The sequence below is a fragment of the Trachypithecus francoisi genome, unplaced genomic scaffold (assembly GCF_009764315.1).
Source record: "Trachypithecus francoisi isolate TF-2019V2 unplaced genomic scaffold, Tfra_2.0 Lachesis_group4, whole genome shotgun sequence".
Classification (NCBI taxonomy): Eukaryota; Metazoa; Chordata; class Mammalia; order Primates; family Cercopithecidae; genus Trachypithecus; species Trachypithecus francoisi.
Genome location: NW_022681469.1, coordinates 18,369,711 through 18,396,098, shown reverse-complemented (window position 1 = coordinate 18,396,098; position 26,388 = coordinate 18,369,711). Strand labels below are relative to the sequence as shown.

Here is a 26,388-nt window from a genome sequence, read left to right as displayed (position 1 = left end):
TTCCTACTTTCCAGAAGTGCTCAAGGCTCTCTCCACCTCCTAGCTCCAGCACTCCCAACCCATCTCTCAGGCTCTTTCTTCCCCACCCCTCTGCAGGTCCCCAGAATAGCCTGATTAGTACAGCTGAGGGTGGGCTTAACTCCCCCAGGGAGCTGCTGTACCCGCAAGCTTACAGAAACGGACTACTCAGTGGATCTCCAGTTATTGTCATGACTACAGTAAGCACACTAAGAAATGATTCCTAGATAAACATTTTACAGTAGCATAATTTTTTTTTTTTTTTTTTTTTGAGACGGAGTCTCGCTATCGCCCAGGCTGGAGTGCAGTGGCGTGATCTCGGCTCACACCATTCTCCTGCCTCAGCCTCCCAGCCTGTAAGCTGGGACTACAGGTGGCCCCCACCATGCCCGGCTAATTTTTTGTATTTTTAGTAGAGACAGGGTTTCGCCGTGTTAGCCAGGATGGTCTCGCTCTCCTGACCCCATGATCCGCCTGCCTCGGCCTCCTAAAGTGCTGGGGTTACAGGTGTGAGTCACCGCGCCCGGCCCCAATAGCATAAATTCTTTCTCTTTTTTTTTGCGGTGGAGTCTCCCTCTCACTCTATTGCCCAGGCTGAAGTGCAATGGTGCGATCTCGGCTCACTGAAACTTCCACCTCCCAGGTTCAAGTGATTCTCCTGCCTCAGCCTCCCGAGTTGCTGGGATTACAGGCACGCAGCACCACACCCAGCTAATTTTTGTATTTTTAGTAGAAATGGGGTTTCACCATGTTGGCCAGGCTGGTCTCGAACTCCTGACCTCGTGATCGGCCTGCCTCAGCCTCCCAAAGTGCTGGGATTACAGGCATGAGCTACTATGCCTGGCCATAAATTCTTAATATAAATATTAAAATCGAGGAAGTTATTTTTACAAGTGTGGAAAAAAGGTCACCTGAAGGTCTTCCATGGGAATGGCAGAGTGGTTCTCAGTCACAAAAAATTCACAATAATGAAAACGCCTTAAAAATTCACAAAATGATGATGCAGAACAATAAGCTTTCAAAACACAATTATGTTATGACCTTCCCCCGTTATCTGAGGGCACGAAGCAAGTTCAACCACAAGTGCATGGTGGCAGAAAACTGCTGGTGCCTTTTGCTGATCAGGTGGCTCAGTGTTAGTGTTGAACATTTTCAAGTATAGAATTGTTTGATGACCCCAGCTAGTTAAGGTTCCCCTTTCTCTCTCACACACATTTCTCAAATTACCTATCCTCAAGAACACCTGACAAGAGACCAATCGAAGAGTCAGTGAAAGAAAAACATTATTCTTTGACATTGGCACATTTCAAAACAGCTCATTACACAGAATAGCCAACTTTTTTTTTCAATTGTTTTATTTGGGAAAAGTGCTTCTTACAAAAGGGCAGCTGCAAAATACAGAGACCTCTGCAACAATTATTTGTTTTTTCTTAAAGTGAAAGAATGGGCGGGATCCAAGGAATCAAAGCAGTAGATGGACAACCCAGGAGCATCCCCGAGTTACTTTCAGGAAACAGAGCAACAAAACACAAAGGCAAAATTTCCAATCAAGGAGTTCTTCCAACAACTTAACTTTAGCTAGTCTCAGGGATTCTCCCAAGCCCTCCCCTTCGGTGGCAAAGTATGACTTATCACTGCAAACCCATTATTCCACTACAACAAACACCTTAGAACAGAGTTTTGAACCACATCTGTCTACCTGAAAGCTCAGGGGTGGAATGAGGCAAATACTCACAAAAACAAACACTAAAAACCCGACAACAAAATGCCCCAAATGAGGACAAAGGTTTCTTCAGAAAGTGCCTGTACTGGAAAGGCTAGATCGTAAAACATTAAATACAACTGTGTATCCAAGACCCAGTTTGTGTTAATATATGGGATAACCAGGTAGTTTTAACCTCTATGGCTAACCCCCTTTCTCTATTTATATAGACAGAGCTAGCACTGCTACATTGACAACTACCAATATACTGCTTTGCCCTTTAAGATCTATCTGTCACACAAGGCTTAAACCACTAAACCAAGGTTTTCTACTAAGGCTAAGAATACTGCATCTATGCAGGTATGAGAAGCTTATCACACACCCACACTCACACACACCATGTCAGCCCTTGGGAGTCAACTTCCAACTCTCCATTGATGTTATGCCTCTCTTATCTTTTATATGTATTCTTTCTCAATTTTCCTATCATGCAAAACAGTAGAAATCTTAACACATTCACACCTGATTCTGGTTACCCAGTAGTATTACTTGTGTGCAATTAAACAAGAGACCAAAACCACAGAACAAGTGCACGTGGTAGGGAACAGATAAAAAAACACAGCTGTGCAGATTTCACCAGAAACCTCAAGGATCCACATCCCATGTCTGGGGCAGAGGGCTATTGGCCAGCTTAGGTCCCTTCACCCATCACTCCTATTCTTGGACCCCAAAGCAGGGCCACTGCTTTTACTTTTGAACCTGGGGTCCTCAAAATGAGTGTGTGAAAAGTCCATAAACGCAATCTGGTTGAAAACAGATGACGCAACACACCTACACTAACTGTCTGACAGTTAAATTTGTGTTACAAAAAACTAACTTTTAAGATTTATTTTTGTAACTTTTTTCAACAGGGAGAACAACACACTCCTCAGGGAAAGGTGAGGGGTTGAGAAGACAGGCCCTGGGTAAAAATTCTTAGGACAGCACCTGGAGTTGAGAGGCCTGCCTAGGAGAGAACACAGGCCCTGCCACACCACCACAGGGCACAGCTGCTGTCTGGGGTCAGTGGACCAGTTCACACGCCACGCAAGGTTGCTATAGATCCAAGTCATAAAAATCTTCCAGCTCATCATGAAACAAGTCCCACTCATCTTCAGAGTCTGTTAGTTCGTCGTCCCCACCTGCAGCCAAAAGCATAAGCAACATCTCGCCCAGCTCAAAGGTGACAACCTCTTCTTCATCGTTGTCAAAGGGGTTGCTGTTCTCTCTTTCCTCAATGAGTTCCCAGAAGTGGTTCCTTCGTTGGGCCTGTAAAAAACAAGGCCATGATAGGGATGGCACTGTCGAGCAGTATCTTCTATCCTGTTGTTTATAAGGCAAAACGTCCAGCACACCAGAGGGCATGACGAACCAGACTTCTTAGTTAGGGTTTCCATTTACCACTTCCTCCCCTATGGTTACTTGATGGAAATCGTTTAGGCTACAACTTTAACACACATTTTTTCCTTTCCTATCCCTCCCAGGTTTCTGAGGTTTGTTTCCTCCTTTAATACCCTACACTTTCGCTCCCAGACCTGAGCGTTAACCTTTTCCTTCCCCTACCCCAGTATGTGCAGGACTCAACTGATACCTTGGAATTTCCCCTCTTTTAAGAAAACAGTGAGAGTTACCCGGTATCTGCTTGATGTTCCCACTTTCTGTCTCTGTGGCTCCTCTCTACGGCCATCAGGGTACGCATGCTTGTAAAAACAGTTCCCTCCAAATGGGCAGCTCCCACGTCCTTCATCAAAATACCTGCACGCCTTGTTGCTGGAAAGGAAAATATCGCAACCCTTATTCACAGTGGATTTCAGGTCTGTATTTGACTATCATCCGGGGTTTCTTTAAACAGGTAGGGATAGAACCAGTATGTCAGCTTACAGCCCTCCCCAAGATGTGTTCTTATGAACATGTGTGTGCCAATGCAAGAAACACTAACTAGAAACCGGTAACTCTGTTCAAGTCTATGCTGGTTAATAGCTCTGCAGATGCCATAGAGAGAAAATCTTCTAGAAAGCCAACACAGAAGAACATAGGACAGCTATGACATGGATTCAGAATAACGTAGAACCCCACTCATGGGGCCTTACTTGTCAACAATAGAGACCTCTTTATAACACAGTCCCTTGGTATGGACCCCAAGGACTGTGTTATAGCAAGATACGTACTGGGTTAAGTGTTATCAGGGTGACAAAATAAATTCTCCTGGGAAGTCAAAGAAGGGTAGGAAGGAGGTAGGAGTGTATAATGCAGCACCATTCTTTTCAAAGTGAACCCAAGCTCTGTTGGGCTCTTCGCTTGAGAAAAGGCTGCAGTGCTCATACCTCATTGCCTCCTTGTATTTCAGAATGAGTTTCTGCTTCTCTTCTTTCTCCTCCACCCAGTACTCACTTGGAATGACAAAGTTAGATGTGATCCGGCATTCTGGGCAGGACCTGGGAAACAATGAACAGGCTGCAATGCAAATTCCCCTTTCACAGGCCCACTCTTCAAGGACACACCCTGGTGTGTCGCCTCCAGACTTAAAGACTAAACTGAAAGGCACGTGGGCATTTCCTGAAAGGGTTCCACATACTGTCACACAACTGACCATTTCTTTCAAGCAAAACAACCTCCTTTATAAATCCAACTCAATGGCTAGCCAGTTCTTTTTTTTTTTTTTTTAAAGATAACTTAGGTAGAAAACAAAAACAAAAGAAGACATTTCACACAGACTCCTTTTTCTTTCGTTTAAATAAATTTATTTCTTGTAGCTTTGCTCTGTTTAGATTATGTGGTTTTTGTTCAGTTATGAGAACAATCTTTAAAGGATGGTGGATTATTGGCTAGCTTAATGAATGGAATAGGAAAGTGGAAAATGTAAAACGTCAGGAAACATACATTCAGAGCTAGATCAGTTTGTTCACTGAGCCTAAACTGGCTAATAATCCATTAAACACAATCTCCTCAGAAAAAGCACGAAGATTCTACTAACTGATACACAAGGTTTCCTCATTCAAATAAAAGTAGATAGATAGACCAACTAACCTAGAAGCTAGCTGAAATACAAAGAAGAAATCCCCATTAGAATATCCCAGTTTCAAGATTAAAATGCATGCATTTAAATGCGGTCCATCTGGTTGAAAGTTGGCACAAGTTACTAAATTCTTCCCCAAAAGAGAAAGCACAAATGAAGACTGGGGAGGAGTCTCACTTTATGATCTTGCTCTCAAATTGCTTAGCACTCCTCCACTTGCGAATGCACTTGAGACAGTAGGTGTGGTTGCAGTTGGAGAGGATCCCAAAGCGGCGCTCGCTGGGGTTGGCTTTCTCATAGACCACCTCCATGCAGATCCCACACACCATGTCCTTGCTGCGCTGCACAGCAAATGAGAGCTCCATGTCCTTCTCATGGGCCTCAATGCACGACTAGAGAAGGTGGAGAGAAAACAAGTGGAATCGAGTCATTGAATCCTGAAAAACTTGAGCAACAGTTAACGATGCACGTTCAAAGAACCAAACAGTCAACTGAAGAAACAATGTTCCCAAGCTGACAAGAAAATCAGCTTTGCTGACTAGTACACACAGGTGTGGCGTTTTCTGTTTGTTCGTTTGTTTGTTTTGCGGTGGTACTTAACAATACTAGAAAATCAAACTATGAAGACTCAACTTTGGGAACTGAAACATTACCCAATTTTCTCTGCCCCAAACCTGGAGCTCAACTATATTAAAGACAGTTTTCCATACTGTTTGTTATTTCTGGTTTCTACATGAGGTTAAGACTCTAGTTAAAACCTGTCAGAAAATAAGGGTGACAGGCACGTAACTCTCTTATGCCGTTAAAGAAAAACATCTTAGAGATTTTTCAACTACTCAGCTTGATAGATTGATGCACACTTAGGTTAGATTAGCCCACTTTGGGGCTATTATAATGCTGCCAAGAACATTCATGTACCAATTTTTCTGTGGACATCATATTTTAACTTATAAAAGTCCAAGGTTGGGTAGATCACATGAGGTCAGGAGTTCGAGACCATCCTGGCCAACATGGCGAAACCCCGTCTCTACTAAAAATACAAAAATTAGCTGGGCGTGGTGGTGCACTCCTGTAGTCCCAGCTACTCCGGAGGCTGAGGTGGGAGAATGGCTTGAACCAGGGAGGCGGAGGCTGCAGTGAGCCGAGATTATGCTGCTGCTACACTCTAGCCTGGGCGACAAAGCAAGACTGTCTCAAACAAACAAACAAAATACAGAAAAGCAATGTCATCCATAATCTCACATCATCACTAAACATGTCTTTTCCTAAACCTTTAAAAGAAAAAACATCCATATATTCAGAGGTAGGTTCCACTATTTCAATATATAGCTGTAACATACAGATAGGGATCAAATTATGTCTACCTTATAACATGCCTTACCCCCTACAACCAAATTTAAACAGATGGAAATTTAAAAGAGACAGAAATGATTAGAAGCAAACTTTGCTCCAATAAATTTAAAGTTTGTAATACACTGTCTTCTGAACCTACCCTGGGTCCCATACATTGCTGCTGGAAATGTAAAATCCTAAAGCCACTTTGGAAAAGTATGGCAGTTTCTCAAAACACAAAGCGGGCCGGGCGCGGTGGCTCAAGCCTGTAATCCCAGCACTTTGGGAGGCCGAGACGGGCGGATCACGAGGTCAGGAGATCGAGACCATCCTGGCTAACACGGTGAAACCCCGTCTCTACTAAAAATACAAAAAACTAGCCGGGCGAGGTGGCGGGCGCCTGTAGTCCCAGCTACTCCGGAGGCTGAGACAGGAGAATGGCGTAAACCGTGAGGCGGAGCTTGCAGTGAGCTGAGATCGGCCACTGCACTCCAGCCTGGGTGGCAGAGCAAGACTCCGTCTCAAAAAAAAATAAATAAAAAAATAAAAAAATAAAAAAAATAAAAATAAAAATAAAAAAAAAAACACAAAGCATACAGTTCCTACGTAACCCAGCAATTCCACTCCTAGGTATATATACCCAAGAGAACTGAAAACATATCTCCACAAAAAAATCTATATACCAATATTCCTAGCAGCCTTATTCATAATAGCCAAAGACTGGAAATGACCTAAGTGTCCATCAACTCATGAATGGAAAAACAAATGTGGTCTAGCCATACAATGACAATAATTCAGCCATCAAAACTAAGAACAGGCCGGGCGCGGTGGCTCAAGCCTGTAATCCCAGCACTTTGGGAGGCCGAGGCGGGCGGATCACGAGGTCAGGAGATCGAGACCATCCTGGCTAACACGGTGAAACCTCGTCTCTACTAAAAAAAAAATACAAAAAACTAGCCGGGCGAGGTGGCAGGCGCCTGTAGTCCCAGCTACTCGGGAGGCTGAGGCAGGAGAATGGCGTAAACCCGGGAGGCGGAGCTTGCAGTGAGCTGAGATTCGGCCACTGCACTCCAGCGCGGGCGACAGAGCGAGACTCCGTCTCAAAAAAAAAAATCTAAGAACAGATACACACAACCACATGGAGAACCAGTACGTTAAGTGAAAGAAGCCAGTCACAAAGGACCACATTACAGGATTCCATTTATACGAAATGTCCACAATAGGCCAATCCAAAGACAAAGCACATTTGTTATTGCCAGGAGCTGGAGGAAGGGTGGAACGAAGAGTGACTGCTAATGGGTGTAGGATGATCAAAGTATCCTAAAATTTGTAAAATGGCAATGGTTGCACATCTCTGTAAATATTCTAAAAACCAATGAAATGTGCATTTTCAAAAGATTAAATATATTCAGCTTGAATCTCAGAAACCTTGTTTTTTATTTATTTATTTTTTTTTTTTATTTTTTATTTTTTGAGACTGAGTCTCCCTCTGCCGCCCAGGCTGGAGTGCAGTGGCCGGGTCTCAGCTCACTGCAAGCTCCGCCTCCCGGGTTTACGCCATTCTCCTGCCTCAGCCTCCCGAGTAGCTGGGACTATAGACGCCCGCCACCACACCCGGCTAGTTTTTTGTATTTTTTAGTAGAGACGGGGTTTCACTGTGTTAGCCAGGATGGTCTCGATCTCCTGACCTCGTGATCCGCCCGTCTCGGCCTCCCAAAGTGCTGGGCTTACAGGCTTGAGCCACCGCGCCGCCTGGCCAACATTATTTTTTAAAAGAGGAAAAAAATGTTAGAAGTCCATAGTCTGAAGTTCTGGAAGTATGACCTCTTTTTTTCTTTTGCCTCAACCTCCCGGGCTTGAGCGATCCTCTTGCCTCAGCTTCCCAAGTGGCTGGGACTACAGACACCCGCCTCCATGCCCAGTTAATTTTGTTCACTGGACTTCTTGATAAAGCATCCAAGAAGCCCAAGGAAGGAAAACTTCCCTACTCACTGATAACCATTCAATTCATCAAATGTTTCTCTGAAATAAACCCACAATGCTGTGAAAAGGCAAATAATGATTATCACACCTAATAACACACACACTCCCTAAAGACTTACTTTGATATGCTGTGATCTCTGGGCAGCATCCATCGGATGCAGGACTTGCAGCCCACACATGTCACAAGAATCTCCGTGGAGATACACACAGTTCTCCCCGTATCGGCACTCTCCCACGGCGGCATAGGGGCACAGCTGCTGCTTTGTCTCCACGGCGGTTTGCTCTTTCTCTGACTCTTCCTTGGTCACTGAGCCCTGCAGGGGTGCTTCAGTGCAGGAAGGTGCAGCTGAAAATGTGTAAGAGGGCGATAAAAGTCCAAACAATAAGGCAGATACATGAACTATAAGGGAACTGAGAATCTAACTTCAAAACATGAAAATAAAACTGCAATTAAATACCAAAACAGTCTATTGAACTCATTTCTTCACTTGAAAGAAAGGAATGTTTTCTAACACTGGTATTTCTAAGATTAGACTTGTACAACAAAACAAAACAAAACAAAAAACCCTGCTTCTTTATCTACGTCTTGGGTAACTGAAATTTATTTCAAAAAGTACTCATTAAAGAGAGGATTCAGTTTTTCAAAACATTCTGAATTCATTTCACTGGGATTCAAAGTTTCCTTCACTCTATCTGTAAATCTTAGGTAATCCAAACTAAAGTACTGTACTAAGATTAAACTAAAAAAGGAATGGAATCAGAAAGGGGAAAGTTGTCAAAGCTAAACAAATGGATGAACTGCTATCCAAGCCCTCTAACTCTTATTTTCTTCTTCAGAATACTTACTACGGCCACAGTAGGGTTGCCCAGGAACAAACTCAATAGCATTCACCCAGTCCTCTGAACCTGCTCCTACAGTTGCAAAGTTTGAATTTCTTGACTCAGCTTCGCCTGTATTCATTTCAACAAGTGGTCCAACTATCGAAGAGAGACTTGAGGAAGCAGCAAGGGATGACTTTGTAGTCAGCTCTGTAGCAGTTGCTTCTTCCTGTTTCAATGGCTTGCTATGTTCATATCTAAGAAAAAAATCAAAAGTAAGCAGTCGGCTGGGTGTGGTGGCTCACGCCTATAATCCCAGCACTTTCACCAGAGGTCAGGAGTTCAAGACCAGCCTGGCCAATGTGGTGAAACCCCATCTCTACTAAAAATGCAAAAATTAGCTGGGTATGGAGGTGGGCAAACAAACAAAACAAAACAACTCTCTGGTTTAAAAGATAATTTCCCCCCAAAAAATTAATTATTTTTACACACTTTCTATCTTTTGTTTTCTTTCTTTCTTTTACTTTTTTTTTTTTGAGGCGGAGTCTCACTCTGTCGCCCAGGCTGGAGTGCAGTGGCCGGATCTCAGCTCACTGCAAGCTCCGCCTCCCGGGTTTACACCATTCTCCTGCCTCAGCCTCCCGAGTAGCTGGGACTACAGGCGCCCGCCACCTCGCCCGGCTAGTTTTTTGTATTTTTTTTTTCAGTAGAGACGGGGCTTCACCGTGTTAGCCAGGATGGTGTCCATCTCCTGACCTCATGATCCGCCCGTCTCGGCCTCCCAAAGTGCTGGGATTACAGGCTTGAGCCACCGCGCCCGGCTTCTATCTTTTGTTTTCTTTGAGACAAGGTCTCGCTCTGTCACCCAGACTGGAGTGCAGTGGCATGATCACAATTCACTGCACTCAACCTCCCTGGGCTCTGGTGATCCTCCCACCTCACTCAGCCTCCCCAGTAACCAGGACTACAGGTACACACCACCACACGCAGCTAATTTTTATTTTGTAAATACAGGGTTTTGCCATGTTGCCTACATTGGTCTCCTGGGTTCAAGTGATCTGCCCCGCCCAGCCTAGTATAAATGTGTAAGGAAGTTTAATCAATTTTTCTGTCTCTATGAGAGAAGACAACTCTTTCTTTCCCTGGTTGGTTTACAACTCCCACCCCATTGCTTCTGTGGCCTTTAGTATTTTAAAGTATCAGATTCTTCAGTTGGTCCAAAAGTCAAAACTCCAAACAAGAAGCCAGCCAAGCCAGCCCAGGCACGGTAGTTCACACCTGTAATCCCCAGGACTTTGGGAGGCCAAGGCAGGCAGATCACTTGAGGGCAGGAGTTCGAGACCAGCCTGGCCAACACACTGAAACCCCATCTCTACTGAAAATACAAAATTTAGCCAGGCGTGGCCGGGCGCGGTGGCTCAAGCCTGTAATCCCAGCACTTTGGGAGGCCGAGACGGGCGGATCACGAGGTCAGGAGATCGAGACCATCCTGGCTAACACGGTGAAACCCCGTCTCTACTAAAAAAAAAAATACAAAAAATTAGCCGGGCGAGATGGCGGGCGCCTGTAGTCCCAGCTACTCGGGAGGCTGAGGCGAGAGAATGGCGTAAACCCGGGAGGCGGAGCTTGCAGTGAGCTGAGATTCGGCCACTGCACTCCAGCCTGGGCGACAGAGCGAGACTCCGTCTCAACAAAAAAAAAAAAAAAAAAAAAAAAAAAAAAAATTTAGCCAGGCGTGGTGGCACACGCCTGTAATTCCATCTACTTGGGAGGCTGAGGAGGAAGGTGGAGGTTGTGACACTGTGCCACTGCACTCTAGTCTGGGCGACACAGCGAGACTGTTTTAAAAAAAAAGAAAGACCACTACACTCTAGTCTGGGCGACACAGCGAGACTGTCTTAAAAAAAAGAAAGAAGTCAACCAAGACAATATCGCCCCTTTCCCCAGAGGGTGTCCAGAAACAAAGACTGGGAATTATAATGGCATTCTGGGAGAATACTAGGTATCTGCAATATGCAAAACAGTCCCAAAGAATAGTCAGTCCCAAAACAGCAACAAAGAACTGGCCTCACTAAACAACAGCACCATCATTACAAAACATTGATGCAGAAAATCCTCTAAACTGTTGTGGCTATGATGCTGTCCTTCATTATCAATGATCTACTCCCTCTATGAAGAGGGAAATCCCAGGGCATTGAGCAAGTTACATAAAAGGATCCCAACACTATGAGTAAGAAGTAGGTGGCCAGGCGTGGTGGCTCATGCCTGTAATCCCAGCCCTTTGGGAGGCCAAGGCGAGTGGATCACCAGGTCAGGAGATCGAGACCATCCTGGCCAGCATGGTGAAACCCTGTCTTTACTAAAATACAAAAAAAAATTAGCTGGGCATGGTGGTGGGCACCTGTAGTCCCACTTACTCAGGAGGCTGAGGTCGGGGAATCGCTTGAACCCAGTAAGTGGAGACTGCAGTGAGCTAAGATCACACCACTGCACTCCAGCCTGGTGACAGAGCAAGACTCCATCTCAAAAAAAAAAAAAGAGTAAGAAGTAGGTTTAAGTTCCTAGATATAATTTTAATAGGAAACAAGCAATCACAGAGCAGGCCTCTCTTTAAGACTCTTTTTTTTTTTTTTTTTTTTTTTTTTGAGGCGGAGTCTCGCTCTGTCGCCCGGACTGGAGTGCAGTGGCCGGATCTCAGCTCACTGCAAGCTCCGCCTCCCGGGTTTCCGCCATTCTCCTGCCTCAGCCTCCCGAGTAGCTGGGACTACAGGCGCCCGCCACCTCGCCCGGCTAGTTTTTGTATTTTTTAGTAGAGACGGGGTTTCACCGTATTAGCCAGGATGGTCTCGATCTCCTGACCTCGTGATCCGCCCGTCTCGGCCTCCCAAAGTGCTGGGATTACAGGCTTGAGCCACCGCGCCCGGCCAAGACTCCTTCTTTAGCTAGTCCATAATCAATCTTTTAATAATCACCCATATCAGCCAGTAATCAACAATTATCACCAAACTTTCAAGTAGACTACTATAGTTTCTCTTTCTTTCACTGTATGCTATGAGATCTAAACCCAGCTCAACTCTGGCTCATCCTTTAAAGTTTTAGAAAAGGGACAGCTACGGCCGGGGGCGGTGGCTCACGCCTGTAATCCCAGCATGTTGGGAGGCCAAAGCAAGGGGATCACAAGGTCAGGAGATCGAGACCATCCTGGCTAACACGGTGAAACCCCATCTCTACTAAAAATACAAAAAAATTAGCTGGGCATGGAGGCGGGCGCCTGTAGTCCCAGCTACTCGGGAGGCTGAGGCAGGAGAATGGCGTGCACCTGGGAGGCGGAGCTTGCAGTGAGCTGAGATCGCTCCACTGCACTCCAGCCTGGGCGACAGAGCGAGACTCTGCCTCAAAAAAAAAAAAAAAAAAAAAGAAAAGAGGCAGCTATATCCTTATTAAAAAGAAAACTAAGAGGTCAGGAGGCCCAGTGGGTTCACATCTATGATCCCAGCATATTGGGAGGCAAAGGTGGGAGGATCAGTTGAGACCAGGAGTTTGAGACCAACCTGGATGAGATAGGGAGACCCTGTTTCTACAAACAAAACAAAAAACTTAGCCAAAGGTGGTGGTTGTAGTAAGTCATGTTCACACCATCGCACTCTAACCTGGGCAAGGGAGCAAGACCAGATCTCGAAACAAAGAAAGAAAGAAACAAAAAACCAATTAAGGTTCCTTTCAACATTTTTTTTTTTTTTTTTTTGAGACGGAGTTTCCCCCTTGCTGCCCAGGCTGGACTGCAATGGCACGATCTCGGCTTACCACAACATCCGCCTCACAGGTCCAAGTGATTCTCCTGGCCTTAGCTTCTAGAGTAGCTGGGATTACAGGCATGCGCCACCATGCCTGGGTAATTTTGTATTTTTGGTAGAGACGGGGTTTTCCATGTTGGTCAGGCTGGTTTCGAACTCCCAATCTCAGGTGATCCACCTGCCTCAGCCTCCCAAAGTGCTGGGATTAAAGGCGTGATCCACCATGCCCAGCCGCCCCCTCCCCCCGCCCTTTCTTAAGATTAAGTCTCATTCTTTTGCCCAGACTGGAGCACAGTGGCACTATCTAGGTTCACTGCAAACTCCACCTTCCAGGGTTCAAGTGATTCTCCCACCTCAGCCTCCCAAATAGCTGGGATTACTGGCACATGCCACTATGCCCAGCTAATATTTGTACTTTTAGTAGAGACAGGGTTTAACCATGTTGACCAGGCTGGTCTTAAAATCCTGACCGCAAGTGATCCACCTGCCTCAGCCTCCCAAAGTGCGCGGATTATAGGTGTGAGCCACCGTGCCCAGTCCCTTTCAACTTTGAAGTTGAGCCATGTGCATCTGCCTCAATATCAGAGGCTTACCAAAATAGGGAACCTACCTAATTTCTTCTGGTCTCAAAACTATTTGGGGCTGGCAAAGTTGCCTGAAAAATAAGCTGGTTAATATGCAAAGCCTAGGGCTTAGCACAGATTTCTTCAATTTAACCTTCAATTTTTCCATTCACTTATCCACACAGTCCATTCAGATGAGCACTTCTGAAATAGGGACCAAATGCTAATTAACTATAGCCTTCTGATTCTATCTCAAAGTCTATTCTCATCCCTCTGCTTGGGAGGTTGGATTCTTCACTCTCATCAATATTCAACTCCTCCTGCCCCAGTAACAGTTGGCAGTAACTCTCAAAAGACTGGAACCCAGTTCAAGGAACACAGCTCCCCTACAATTAGCCTCAATACCTGCAGAGACTGTACCACCACAAAGATTCCCCCATTCATCATTGTAGGGTAAAGTTCTCACTACTTTTTCTGCCTTTTATATTGGGACTGCAGAAGACATGCCTAGTGGAGAGGCTGGGCGCCGTAGCTCACGCCTGTAATCCCAGCACTTTGGGAGGCCAAGGCAGGTGGATCACCTGAGGTTAAGAGTTTGAGACCAGCCTGGCCAACACGGTGAAACCCTCTCTCTACTAAAAATACAAAAATTAGCCGGGCATGGTGGCGCATGCCTGTAATCCCAGCTATTTGCGAGGCTGAGGCAGGAGAATTGCTTGAACCAGGGAGTCGGAGGTTGCAGTGAGTCGAGATCATGCCACAGCACTCCAGCCTGGCGACAGAGTAAGACTGTCTCAAAAAAAAAAAAAAAAGACATACCTGGTGGAGAGTTTGAGAATAATGTCTCTGTGTCACTTTTCCCTCTTTCCAGCAATACTCTAATGACAAATTAGCAGAGGGCAAAATGAATAACAACTAAACAAAAGTTTTCATGGGATCAACTTCTGAAATCCTACACAGTCATTTGAAAAAGATCTCTTCCCCCCCATCTTGACTGGACTCTTTAATAAACAGATGTGGGATGACTTAATATTAATATCCCACCCCATCAATAATGTCAGGTTCTGAACTCTAATCATTTGAACCCAGTGACTCACACTAGATTTTCTGATAATGACAGTTAAAGTGACTATGACGCCAAGCGTGGTGGCTCACGCCTGTAATCGCAGTCCTTTGGGAGTCCGAGATGGGCGGATCACGAGGTCAGGAGATCAAGACCATTCTGGCTAACACGTTGAAACCCCATCTCGGCCGGGCGCGGTGGCTCAAGCCTGTAATCCCAGCACTTTGGGAGGCCGAGACGGGCGGATCACGAGGTCAGGAGATCGAGACCATCCTGGCTAACACGGTGAAACCTCGTCTCTACTAAAAATACAAAAAAACTAGCCGGGCGAGGTGGCGGGCACCTGTGGTCCCAGCTACTCGGGAGGCTGAGGCAGGAGAATGGCGTAAACCCGGGAGGCGGAGCTTGCAGTGAGCTGAGATCCGGCCACTGCACTCCAGCCCGGGCGACAGAGACTCCGCCTCAAAAAAAAAGAAGCCCCACCTCTAAAAACAAAAAAATTAGCCTGGCGAGGTGGCGGGCGCCTGTAGTCCCAGCTACTCGGGAGGCTGAGGCAGGAGAATGGCATGAACCCAGGGGGCGGAGGTTGTAGTGAGCTGAGATCGCGCCACTGCACTCCAGCCTGGGCGAGACAGCAAGACTCCATCTCAACAACAAAAAAAAACATTGACTGTAACACTGTCAAGTCTTACCGAGGGTAGTGGTTTCAAGTATGTCCAAAACTCCTTGACATGTCTCCCTTCAAAAGTTGGAGCCCAATCTTCTCCCTTTACATGTGGGCTGGACTTAGTCCAGAATCAGTGGAAGTGACACTACATGACTCCTGACACTAGGTCATAAAAGGCACTGTGGTGTCTCCTCGTCTCCTCTGTTAAATTGTTTGCTCTGGGGAAAGCTAGCTGCTAAGCAGAAAGGACACTAAAGCATCCCTATGAAAAGGCCCGTGTGGGCCAGGCATGGTGGCTCAGGTCTGTAATTCCAGCACTTTGGGAGGCAGAGGCAGGCAGGCAGACTGCCTGGGCGCAAGTGTTGAGAGCAGCCTGGCCAACATGGGGAAACACCCTCTCTACTAAAAATACAAAAGTTAGTGGGGTGCGTGGGCCGGGCGTGATGGCTCATGCCTATAATCCCAGCACTTTGGGAGGCTGGTGTGGGCTGGTCAGGAGATCGAGACCATCCTTTCAACAAGGGTGAAAACCCCGTCACTACTAAAAATACAAAAATTAGCTGGGCGTGGCAGTGCATGCCTGTAATCCCAGCTACTCAGGAGGCTGAGGCAGGAGAATTGTTTGAACCTGGGAGCCGGAGGTTGCAGTGAGCCGAGATTGTGCCATTGCACTCCAGCCTGGGTGACAAGAGAAAGACTGTCTTAAACCAAACCAAACAAACAAAAAACCAAACAAAAAACAATCCTGGCTGGGCATCGTGGCTCATGCCTGTAATCCTAGCACTTTGGGAGGCCGAGGTGGGCAGATCACTTGAGGTCAGGAGTTTGAGACTAGCCTGGCCAACATGATCAAACCCTGTCGCTACCAAAAATATAAAAAAATTAGCCGGGCATGGTGGCACACAGCTGTAATCCCATCTTACTCGGGAAACTGAGGTAGGAGAATTGCTTGAATCTGGGAGGCGGAAGTTGCAGTGAGCCCAGATCTTGCCACTGCACTCCAGCCTGGGTGACAGAGGAACGAGACTCAGTCTCACAAAAAAAAGAAAGAAAGAAAAAAAAAAAAAAAATATATATATATATCCTGGAGTCCTCATCAAGTCTTCAGACGACTACTACCCTTGCTAAAATTTTGACTGCCATCTCTTAAGAGTCTCTGAGCTAGAACTATCCAGCCAAGGCACTCACAGAATCCACAACCCCCGAAACTGAGATAATAAATGTTCACTGTTTTAAGTTACTCAATTTGGGGTGGGTCAGGTTCCGTGGCTCATGCCTGTAATCCCAACACTTTTCCGAGGCCAAGGCAGGAAGATTGTTTGAGCCCAGGAATCTGAGACCAGCCTACGCAACATAGCGAGACACCCATCTCTACAAAAAATTAAATTTGAGGGTTACTTGTTTAACATCCATAGATAATACACCTAGACATTTCTGAACTAGGAAGACAGAAAAGCCCTACCCAATTTTCTTTTTTTTTTTTCTTTTTTTTTTTTTGAGACTGAGTCTTGCTCTGCCACCCAGGCTGGAGTGCAGTGGCCGGATCTCAGCTCACTGCAAGCTCTGCCTCCCGGGTTTACGCCATTCTCCTGCCTCAGCCTCCCGAGTAGCTGGGACTACAGGCGCCCGCCTCGTCGCCCGGCTAGTTTTTTTTTGTATTTTTAAGTAGAGACAGTGTTTCACCGTATTAGCCAGGATGGTCTCGATCTCCTGACCTCATGATCCGCCCGTCTCGGCCTCCCAAAGTGCTGGGATTACAGGCTTGAGCCACCGCGCCCGGCCCCAATTTTCTTTTTAAGGTAGTCTCGCTCTGTTGCCCAGGCTGGAGTGTAGTGGCAGGCTCTTGGCTCACTGCAACCTCCATCTCCCGGGTTCATGCAATTCTCCTGCTTCAGCCTCCAAAGTAGCTGGGATTACAGACGCACACCACCATGCCCAGCTAATTTTTCTATATTTTGTAGACACGAGGTCTCACTAGGTTACCCAGGCTGGTCTCAAACTTCCAAGCTCAAGCAATCCTCCTACCTCAGCCTCCCAAAGTGCTGGGATTATAGGCATGAGCCACTGCCCAGTCAAGAGTCATTTTCAAAGCATTATTTTTAATCAATGACATATAAAGCTATCAGAATTACATCTTTTACATTTTCCTCCAACCCACCCCTGAAGAAATTTATAAACAAATTCTTACCTGCAGCGGTCTCCATAAATACAGTACCCTCGCTGAAAATACTTGCACACTACACTATACGGACTGTCAGAGAGGTCATGCGAGTAGCGACAGTTGTCTCCTTCCTTACAAACCCCATGCATAAAATATCTGTGAGACAAAGGAACACAAAACTGGATTAAAATCAATCCTTGAAAAGATTAAAACCAATTAGTATTCATGGCTAATATATTCAACCATCAAATACATAAACATACGGAATAAACACAAAGAAAGGGCCGGGCTGGGTGCCTCATGTCTGCAATCCTAGCACCTTTGGGAGGCTGAGGTGAACAGATTGGGAGGTCAGGAGATCAAGCCCATTCTGACTAATATGGTGAGACACTATCTCTACTAAAAATACAAAAAATTAGCCGGGCATGGTGGCAGGCGCCTATAATCCCAACTACTCAGAGGCTGAGGCAGGGGAATTGCTTGAACCCGGGAGGCGGAGGTTGCAGTGAGCCAAGAGCCTGCCACTACACTCCAGCCTGGGCAACAGAGCGAGACTCCACCTTAAAAAGAAAATTGGGTAGGGCTTTTCTGTCTTCCTAGTTCAGAAATGTCTAGGTGTATTATCTATGGATGTTAAACAAGTAACCCTCAAATTTAATTTTTTGTAGAGATGGGTGTCTCGCTATGTTGCGTAGGCAGGCCTCAGATTCCTGGGCTTGAGATCACGCCACTGAGTCACTGCACTCCAGCCTGGACAACAGAGAGAGACTCCACCTCAAAAAGAAAGAAAAAGAAAAAAAAAAGATAGTCTACGTCAAAGAATTTCTCCTCCAAACAAAAACCAATGAATATAAGTAGGTGTCTTGTTTTTAAATGACACCACCAAAAAAAACACATCATCCAAATTCACCTTAATGTCACTACCCAAGTTGAGTTTGCCTTCGGTGAAAGCCTGGGCCATATATTACTTCTGAAGTTCCTTCCACCGTGCAGACTCTGACTCCATGAGAGACACTGTCCAGTAATAAAGACAAAATTTACTAGAATCCCCCTGCTGCTGTGCCTCTTAGAAAACTAATAGTGGCTGCCAAGATAGAAAACAAACTGCCAGGTTACCCTGTAAGGGTACAAGAGAACCAAACAGCACCCTCAGAGCATCTCTAGGCATCTTAACAACCTCTTTAGGAACTTCTATAAATTACAGATATGGCATTTAATCAATTCATCTGCAGTGACATTTCTTACTTTGATATTTAACTTTTAATGAGTGAGTACACTGTTTATCAAACTAGATTATAAATTCCTGATGGGTAAAGACCGGTTTATTCCCCCTTTTATCTCCTACTATCTGTCCACATAACATGTACTTGTTAGATAAAGGCAGAAGGCTGGGCGCGGTGGCTCCCGCCTGTAATCCCAGCACTTTGGGAGGCCAAGGCAGGTGGATCACCTGAGGTTGGGAGTTCGAGACCAGCCTGACCAACATGGTGAAACCCGTTCCTACTGAAAATACAAAATCAGCTGAGCGTGGTGACACAAGCCTGTAATCCCAGCTACTCAGGAGGCTGAGAGAGGAGAATCACTTGAACCCAGGAGGCAGCGGCTGCAGGGAGCTGAGACTGCACTGAGCCAATATTGTACCACTGCACTCTAGCCTGGGCAACAAGAGCAAAACTCCATCTTAGATTAAAAAAAGAGAGAGAGAGAAGAAAAAGAAAAAGGTAGAAGAGCCTGGGTGGTGGCTCACGCCTGTATTCCTAGCACTTTGGGAGGTTAAATTGGGCGGATCATCTGAGATCCGGAAATAAAAAAAAAAAAGAAAGAATAAAAGGCCGTAGTGTGGGCCCTGTGGCTCACACCTATAATCCCAGCACTTTGGGAGGCTGAGGCGGGTATATCACCAGAGGTCAGGTGTTCAAAATCAGCCTGGCCAACATGGTGAAACCCTCTATCTACTAAAAATACAAAAATTAGGCCAGGCATGGTGGCTCACACCTGTAATCCCAGCACTTGGGAGGCTGAGGCGGGTATATCACCAGAGGTCAGGTGTTCAAAATCAGCCTGGCCAACATGGTGAAACCCTCTATCTACTAAAAATACAAAAATTAGGCCAGGCATGGTGGCTCACACCTGTAATCCCAGCACTTTGGGAGGCTGAGGGAAGTGGATCATGAGGTCAGGAGATCGAGACCATCCTGGCTAAAACTGTGACACCCTGTCTCTACTAAAAATACAAAAAAAAAAAAATTAGCCAGGCATGGTGGCACGCACCTGTAGTCCCAGCTACTCAGGAGGCTGAGACAGGAGAACTGCTTGAACCCACGGTGGGTGGGGGGCCCAGAGGTTGCAGTGAGCCAAGATCACGCCACTGAGACTCCGTCTCCAAAAAAAAGAATGAAAGGCTGTAGAAGACAGCTAGATGTGATGGTGAATCACGGTACCAATAGCAAATTAATTTTTCTTTCCCAGCTGCATAACCTTTTTAATACCATCTAAATATTTATTACTTATTTCCTCTCACAATCACTAGGTAGTTTCCAAGTAATAAATTTCACTACGGACATCACAGCACTCAGATAAAGAATTTCTAGAAGGATTTCCTTCCTTCTTTCTTTTTTTTTTTTTTGAGATGAAGTCTCGCTCTGTCACCCAGGCTGGAGTGCAGTGGCGCAGTCTTGGTTCACTGCAACCTCCGCCTCCTGGGATCAAGCAATTCTCCCACCTCAGCCTCCAGAATGGCTGCAATTAACAGGTGCCCGCCACCACACCCAGCAAATTTTTGTATTTTTAGTAGAGACGGGGTTTCATCATGTTGGCCAGGTTGATCTCGAACTCCTGACCTCAAGTGACCTGCCTGCCTTGGCCTCCCAAAGTGCTGGAATTAATAGGTGTAAGCCACCATGCCCAGCCGATTTTTAAGTTATGTTAACCACATTTTTCCCTTCTCTACTAAACATACAAATAATTAGCCAGGCGTGATGGCACGCACCTGGAATCCCAGGTGCTCGGGAGGCTGAGGCACCAGAATTGCTTGAACCAGGAGGCAGAGGTTGTAGTAAGCCGAGATCATGCCACTGCACTCCAGCTTCGACTACAGAAACTCTGTCTCAAAAAAAGAACAACTTTCAAGGCCGAGCATGGTGGTTCACACCTGTAATTCCAGCACTTTGGGAGGCCAAGGCGGGTGAAACACACTTGAGCTTAGGAGTTCAAGACCAGCCTAGGCAACAGGGTGAAACCGTCTCTACCAAAAATGCAAAAAAGATTAGCCAGGAGTGGTGGCATGTGCCTGTAATTCCAGCTACTGGGGAGGTTCAGGCGGGAGGACTGCTTGATTGCTTGAGCCTGGGAGGTGGAGGCTGCAATGAGCCAAGACACTGCCATTGCACTCCAGCCTAGGGGACAGAGGGAAACCCTATCTCAAAAAATAAAAACAAAGAAAAATAGGCCGGGCACAGTGGCTCAAGCCTGTAATCCCAGCACTTTTGGGAGGCTGAGACGGGCGGATCACTAGGTCAGGAGATGGAGACCATCCTGGTTAACACGGTGAAACAAACCCCGTCTCTACTAAAAAAAAAAAAAAAAAAAAAACACACACACACACAAAAACTAGCGGGGCGAGGTGGCGGGCATCTGCAGTCCCAGCTGCTCAGGAGGCTGAGGCAGGAGAATGGCGTGAACCCGGGGCAGAGCTTGCCGTGAGCTGAGATCCGGCCACTGCACTCCAGCCTGGGCGACAGAGCGAGACTCCGTCTCAAAAAAAAAAAAAGAAAAAGAAAAAGAAAAAGAAAAATAAAGAAAAGAGTTTTTTGAAAAATCAAAAAACCTTTGGTTTTTGTGTATTATTTCAACTACCAGAACACTCATCTACCATTACAGAAGCACTCTAATAAAGCAGGGTCTAAATTCGAATTACAACTTCTCTTTAAGTATTAACTGTTCTAACTGCACACACTCAAGGTAACTCAAGGTAGCAGATGCAATGAGCCTATTTCTATTTCTTAGTATTTCTCTAATAAAAGATATGAAAAACAGCCTGGTGGTGGCAGCATAACACAGTTTCTGAGGAAAGGTATTCTTAGGTTTTACTTAAGCGGCAGAAATAAAACACAATGAAAACCTCAGGAGAAACATCAGAAAAAATGTAACCAGTAAGAAAATACAGGTGATTCCGAGCAATTAAAAACATTCTAATCAAAACTAACTTAAGAGGATTACACCCTAAGTGAAGAAAACAGCTTTAGTCAAATTCCTAGATACAGGAGGGATGTGCTATAGGGAGAAATCAGCACAAACACTAAACCACACCTCTACCTGATTCTCTTTAGGGGACGTTTACCTAGCAAACATATTGAAAATGTTTGTTTATAATACAGTATACACATCTGCACTCTCTTGAGCACCTAATATTGTGTCTCCCATTGCTGGCCTGCAATGTTTACTTACTGAATGATTGAATAACGTAAGTTCCAGAAAGATACACATGTGGCTGGGCATAATCCCAGCTACTCAGAAGGCTGAGGCAGGAGAATCGCTTGAACCCGGGAGGCAGAAGTTGCAGTGGGCCGAGATCTTGCCACTGCACTCCAGCCTGGGCAACAGAGCGAGATTCCGTCTCAAAAAAAAAAGAAAGAAAGAAAGGAAAAAAGAAAGACACACATGTGTTCTATTAAGTACTTTGTCTTTAGTAATTTACAATTTTTTTTTTAAATGGAAGGAGAAGAATCTTACAAAGTTCCTGTTAAAGTGGGTAATTCTAGGTATGGCTTTATCAACATCATTCAAGCATTTACTGAGTATCTGCTCTATGCCAGAACTGAGGAAAGAAAGTCCTGCAGATAAAATAGGGCCCTGCTCTTCTCAGAAAGCTCAAAGTGTACAATAAAGATCATAGTTAGGCCGGGTGCAGTGGCACACGCCTGTAATCCCAGCATTTTGGGAGGCCGAGGGGGGCAGATCACCTGAGGTCGGGAGTTCAAGACCAGCCTTGCCAACATGATGAAACCCCGTCTCTACTAAAAATACAAAATTAGCCGGGTGTGGTGGTGCATGCCTGTAATCCCAGCTACCGAGGCATCTGTAATCCCAGAGCCTGAGGCAGGAGAATCAATTAAACCTGGGAGGCAGGGGTTCTGGTGAGTTGAGAGCACACCTTTGCACTCCAACCTGGGCAACAAGAGGGAAACTGTCTCAAAAAGAAAAAAAAAGATCATAGTTGACATTCCTCTATCTAAAGGAGAAAATAGTTTTTAGTAAGAGATCGTGTTGGTACCAAGAACAACTGAAAACAATGTCAAATACTAAAATCCCAGACCTATCAAGTAACCTGCACAACAACAAAAGAAGTCTCAAGCAAAAAGCTATACAAAAAAAACCCCAAAAACTAGTAAATCTAAGCTCTTTCTTTTCTTTCTTTTGACAGAGTTTCACTTTCACCCAGGCTGGAGTGAAGTGGTGTGATCTCGGCTCACCGCAACCTCCGCCTCCTGGGTTCAAGCAACTCCCCTGCCTCGGCCTCCCAAGTAGCTGAGATTACAGGGGCCTGACACCACGCCCGGCTAATGTTTTTTGTATTTTCAGTAGAGACGGGGTTTCACCATCTTGGCCAGCCTGGTCTTGAACTCCTCACCTCGTGATCTACCTGCCTTGGCCTCCCAAACTGCTGGGATTAGAAGTGTGAGCCACCGTGCCTGGCCTAATTTTCATATTCTTAGTAGAGACAGGGTTTCATCATGTTGGCCAGACTGGTCTCAAACTCCTGACCGCAGGCGATCCGCCTCAGCCTCCCTTACAGGCGTGAGCCACCGCGCCGACCTGGCCACCCCGACAGGCCGGCTTTAATTTTTAAAAGATGTAACTAGCACATATAGATCAACTGTAGCACTGTAAAAGGGAAACAGATATTCAAATAATTTGCTTCTTGATTAGAAACTTTAAAATCATCATTCCTTGCAATATTCCACTTTTACAATCCACCGATGAATAAGACAAGTGATCTGAAATTGCGTTTCTGCTTTCTACATCCCATTATGTAAAATAACTAAGCTTATCAAAGGCTGAGAGAGCTTCGAAGGTCGCCAGGATAAATGTATCACATCAAAGACTGGGAAGGTTTCAAATTTCACCCTTAACACTACAAATTCTTATTAGGAATCGTTTTTACATACTTGCATTTAAATTACACCACCTAGGTGAAAACCGGCATTTCAGCTGATTTATTCAACTGATAGAAAAAGAAAAGCTTACAGTCGCTACTGATCACTATTTAAAAACTGGAATATAAAAAACGCACAATTAAATGCCCTCTTCTGCGTAGAGCTAGGTAGTTTTTGTTTACGAGTGTACACATCCATACAACCGCCATCCCTTAATTTTTCCAATATTTAAGTCTCGCATATCAAACCAAAACCAAACCTCTCTCTTCCGGGAGCGAAGAGCCCTTTCACTCCCTTCAGTAGATGCGTAAATTTCAAAAGAGGAACACAGCGCTGGGGGAGGGTAATAATCTGCAGCTCAAAAAACCGCGGGTGGAGAAGACGACCGCGGCCCCCGAACGCCTGCTTCTAAGACAAAGCTCATCACCGCCAACCTCGACAAACATACAAAGAAGAAATACAAAAGCTTCTTCTCACAGTTGGGCGGAGGATGGGGGGCGGAGGGACCGAGGGACGTGAAAAGACGTTACAAACGGATGGCACGGAGGGAGAAGAGGGCCGGGAGCCAGGCAAGCTCGCTGGGGCCCTCGGCGGGGTATCTAGGCCCGGAGAGGATCGCTGGGAGACCGGCTGGAAGAGCCCATCTCCCGAGCCCCGGGAGCCGGAGGCAGCGGCGGGGGCATCCTTCCAGCGGCAGGGGAGGAGCCAGCCCACCTCTCCCCGATGCGCTCACAGCCAGCTCAGGCAACGCTCAGGGAAGGGTAAGCGGCGGTGCAGTCCCGCGGCTCCGCAGCAATCGCGCACCGCCAGGCCCCCGCGGACAGCGCTGAGGTCTCCGCGGTCCAGCGGGGGTTGACGCAGTGACTGGGGGAACGCGGCGGCGGCGGCCGCGAGGGCTGCAGAGGTCGAGACAACGCCGGTCCCCGCCTTCCCGCGCCTCTCGCCGCCGGCCGGCCGCCCTCCTCCCTCCCGCGCCGCAAGCTTCGCCCGCGGCCCCCTCCCCGCGGCCGGCGCTCCGCCGCGCAACGTCCTACCTGCAAGTGACCTGTTTAGTCCAGCCGCCGCCGCCGCTGCCGTCGCTGCCGCCGCCCCCTCCGCCCGCCCCCAGGGACGGGGCGGTGACTGTGGGGATCGGGGTGGGGGAGGCTGCTGCCGCCGCCGCCGCTGCCGCTCCTGCTCCTGATGTTGTGGCTGTTGTTCCTGGAGCTGCAGCCTCCGCCATTACTGTTTATCCCACACAGCAAAGGCCCCGGAACTTCCGGGATCACATAGTTCCGGTCCGGCTGCGGGGAGAGGACGGCGAGGCCAGGAGAGGGGAGGGGAAGGACACTGAGGCACCCGCTCCGTCCCCGCCTGCTATGCGTCGCCTCTCTGAGCGCTCTGGCCACTTCAACTGCGGGGCCGGAGCGTGCGCGCCCGCGGCCCGCCCACGGCGCCGCTGATTGGTGGAGGGGACGTCTCCTCTGGGAAAGGGGCGGGGCTCGCGGGGGTTCTGTACAGGTGTGTCCTGGGCTCGAAACCCCAGCGACGAAAGTCCACAGTTAGAGGCTTGCTTCCTAGCAGAGGCTGATATAGTGGAGCGGGGCTGGGGACTAGGAACCCGCAGTCGGAAGACCTGGGTTTGAATATACACTTTCCCAATTCTCTAGTAAGATTTGAGCTAGGTACCTGTTCTGAGCCTCAGTTTCAGCCTCTCTCAAATCAGGATGACAGCAGACCCACATATGGTTGCTGTGAGGATTACATGTCTTTAGAAATCACTGAACTTAGTGCCTGGTACATGGTAAACAGTTAATAAAGGTTATATCATTCCTGGTATCAGAGATGAGATCTTGGCCAAGTATTTTGGCTGAGCAATGCTCTGAAGGGCTGTTCCCCTTATCTCCCGGCTTCCTTTCTAAGCTATGTGTGTCTTCCAGCAAATTATCCTACCTCTTGGTGCTCCTGCTTTCTCCTCTGTAAAAATGACAATAATAATATAATAATAGTCCAGGCGCAGTGGCTCACGCCTGTAATCCCAGCACTTTGGGAGGCCAATGTGGGTGGATCACCTGAGGTCATGAGTTCGAGATCAGCCTGGCCAACGTGGTGAAACCCCCGTCTTTACTAAAAATACAAAAATTAGCCGGGTGTAGTGGCTAGTCCCAGTTACTCAGAGGCTGAGGCAGGAGAATTCCTTGAACCCCGGAGGCGAAGGTTGCAGTGAGCCGAGATCGCGCCACACTGCACTCCAGCTTGGGCGGCAGAGTGAAACTCCGTCTCAAAATAATAATAATAATACATAATAGTACCTACTCCAGAGATGGCTGTGAAAATTAAATGAGAGTCTGTTTAAAAACCTTTGCATTGGCTGCGCGCGGCGGCTCACGCCTGTAATCTCAACACTTTGAGAGGGAGGGGGGCGGATCACGAGGTCAGGAGATTGAGACCATCCTGGCTAACGCGGTGAAACCCCGTCTCTACTAAAAAATACAAAAATATTAGCCGGGCGTGGTGGCGGGCGCCTGTAGTCCCAGCTACTCGGGAGGCTGAGGCAGGAGAATGGCGTGAACCCGGGAGGTGGAGCTTGCAGTGAGCCGAGATTGCGCCACTGCACTCCAGCCTGGGCGACAGAGCGAGACTCCGTCTCAAAAAAAACAACAATCCTTTGCGTTGTGCTTTTGACACTGCAGTGAATACAAAATGAGTAACAAAATATGTCTGGAATATCCTAGCTTTTTTTTATTTTTATTTTTACTTTATTTTTTATTTTTTATTTTTTTTTTTTTTTTGAGGCGGAGTCTCGCTCTGTCGCCCGGACTGGAGTGCAGTGGCCGGATCTCAGCTCACTGCAAGCTCCGCCTCCCGGGTTTACGCCATTCTCCTGCCTCAGCCTCCCGAGTAGCTGGGACTACAGGCGCCCGCCGCCTCGCCCGGCTAGTTTTTGTATTTTTAGTAGAGACGGGGTTTCACCGTGTTCGCCAGGATGGTCTCGATCTCCTGACCTCGTGATCCGCCCGTCTCAGCCTCCCAAAGTGCTGGGATTACAGGCTTGAGCCACCGCGCCCGGCCCTAGCTTTTTTTTAAATGCATCTTT

The 26,388-nt window shown here is 46.8% G+C and overlaps 1 protein-coding gene across 3 annotated transcripts; it reads right to left on the bottom strand.

Annotated features, from left to right (window-relative positions):
• Nucleotides 1-1,355: 1,355 nt before the first annotated feature.
• MKRN1 (makorin ring finger protein 1) lies at nt 1,356-24,759 on the bottom strand. Of its 3 annotated transcripts, none has more exons than XM_033194997.1 (8): nt 24,347-24,759; nt 17,185-17,313; nt 8,937-9,166; nt 8,210-8,436; nt 4,953-5,167; nt 4,084-4,194; nt 3,391-3,529; nt 1,356-3,028 (listed from the first exon to the last, which is right to left on the bottom strand). In XM_033194997.1, exons 1-8 carry the CDS (start codon nt 24,532-24,534, stop codon nt 2,816-2,818), a joined length of 1,452 nt encoding a protein of 483 aa, XP_033050888.1. In that variant the 5' UTR covers nt 24,535-24,759; the 3' UTR covers nt 1,356-2,815. The 3 variants fall into 3 exon arrangements, with proteins under 3 accessions (XP_033050888.1, XP_033050891.1, XP_033050890.1); XM_033195000.1 differs by lacking the exon at nt 24,347-24,759 and adding an exon at nt 24,027-24,177; XM_033194999.1 differs by lacking the exon at nt 24,347-24,759 and adding an exon at nt 23,790-24,137.
• Nucleotides 24,760-26,388: the final 1,629 nt, after the last annotated feature.

Coding starts and splice junctions, on each gene's coding strand:
- MKRN1 (XM_033194997.1), bottom strand. CDS start 24,534: ATGGCGGAGGCTGCAGCTCCAGGAACAACAGCCACAACATCAGGAGCA. Junction 4,195..4,952: donor TTTGAGAGCAAGATCATAAA/GTGAGACTCCTC, acceptor ATTGTTTCCCAG/GTCCTGCCCAGAATGCCGGA. Junction 3,029..3,390: donor GAACATCAAGCAGATACCGG/GTAACTCTCACT, acceptor TGTTTTTTACAG/GCCCAACGAAGGAACCACTT.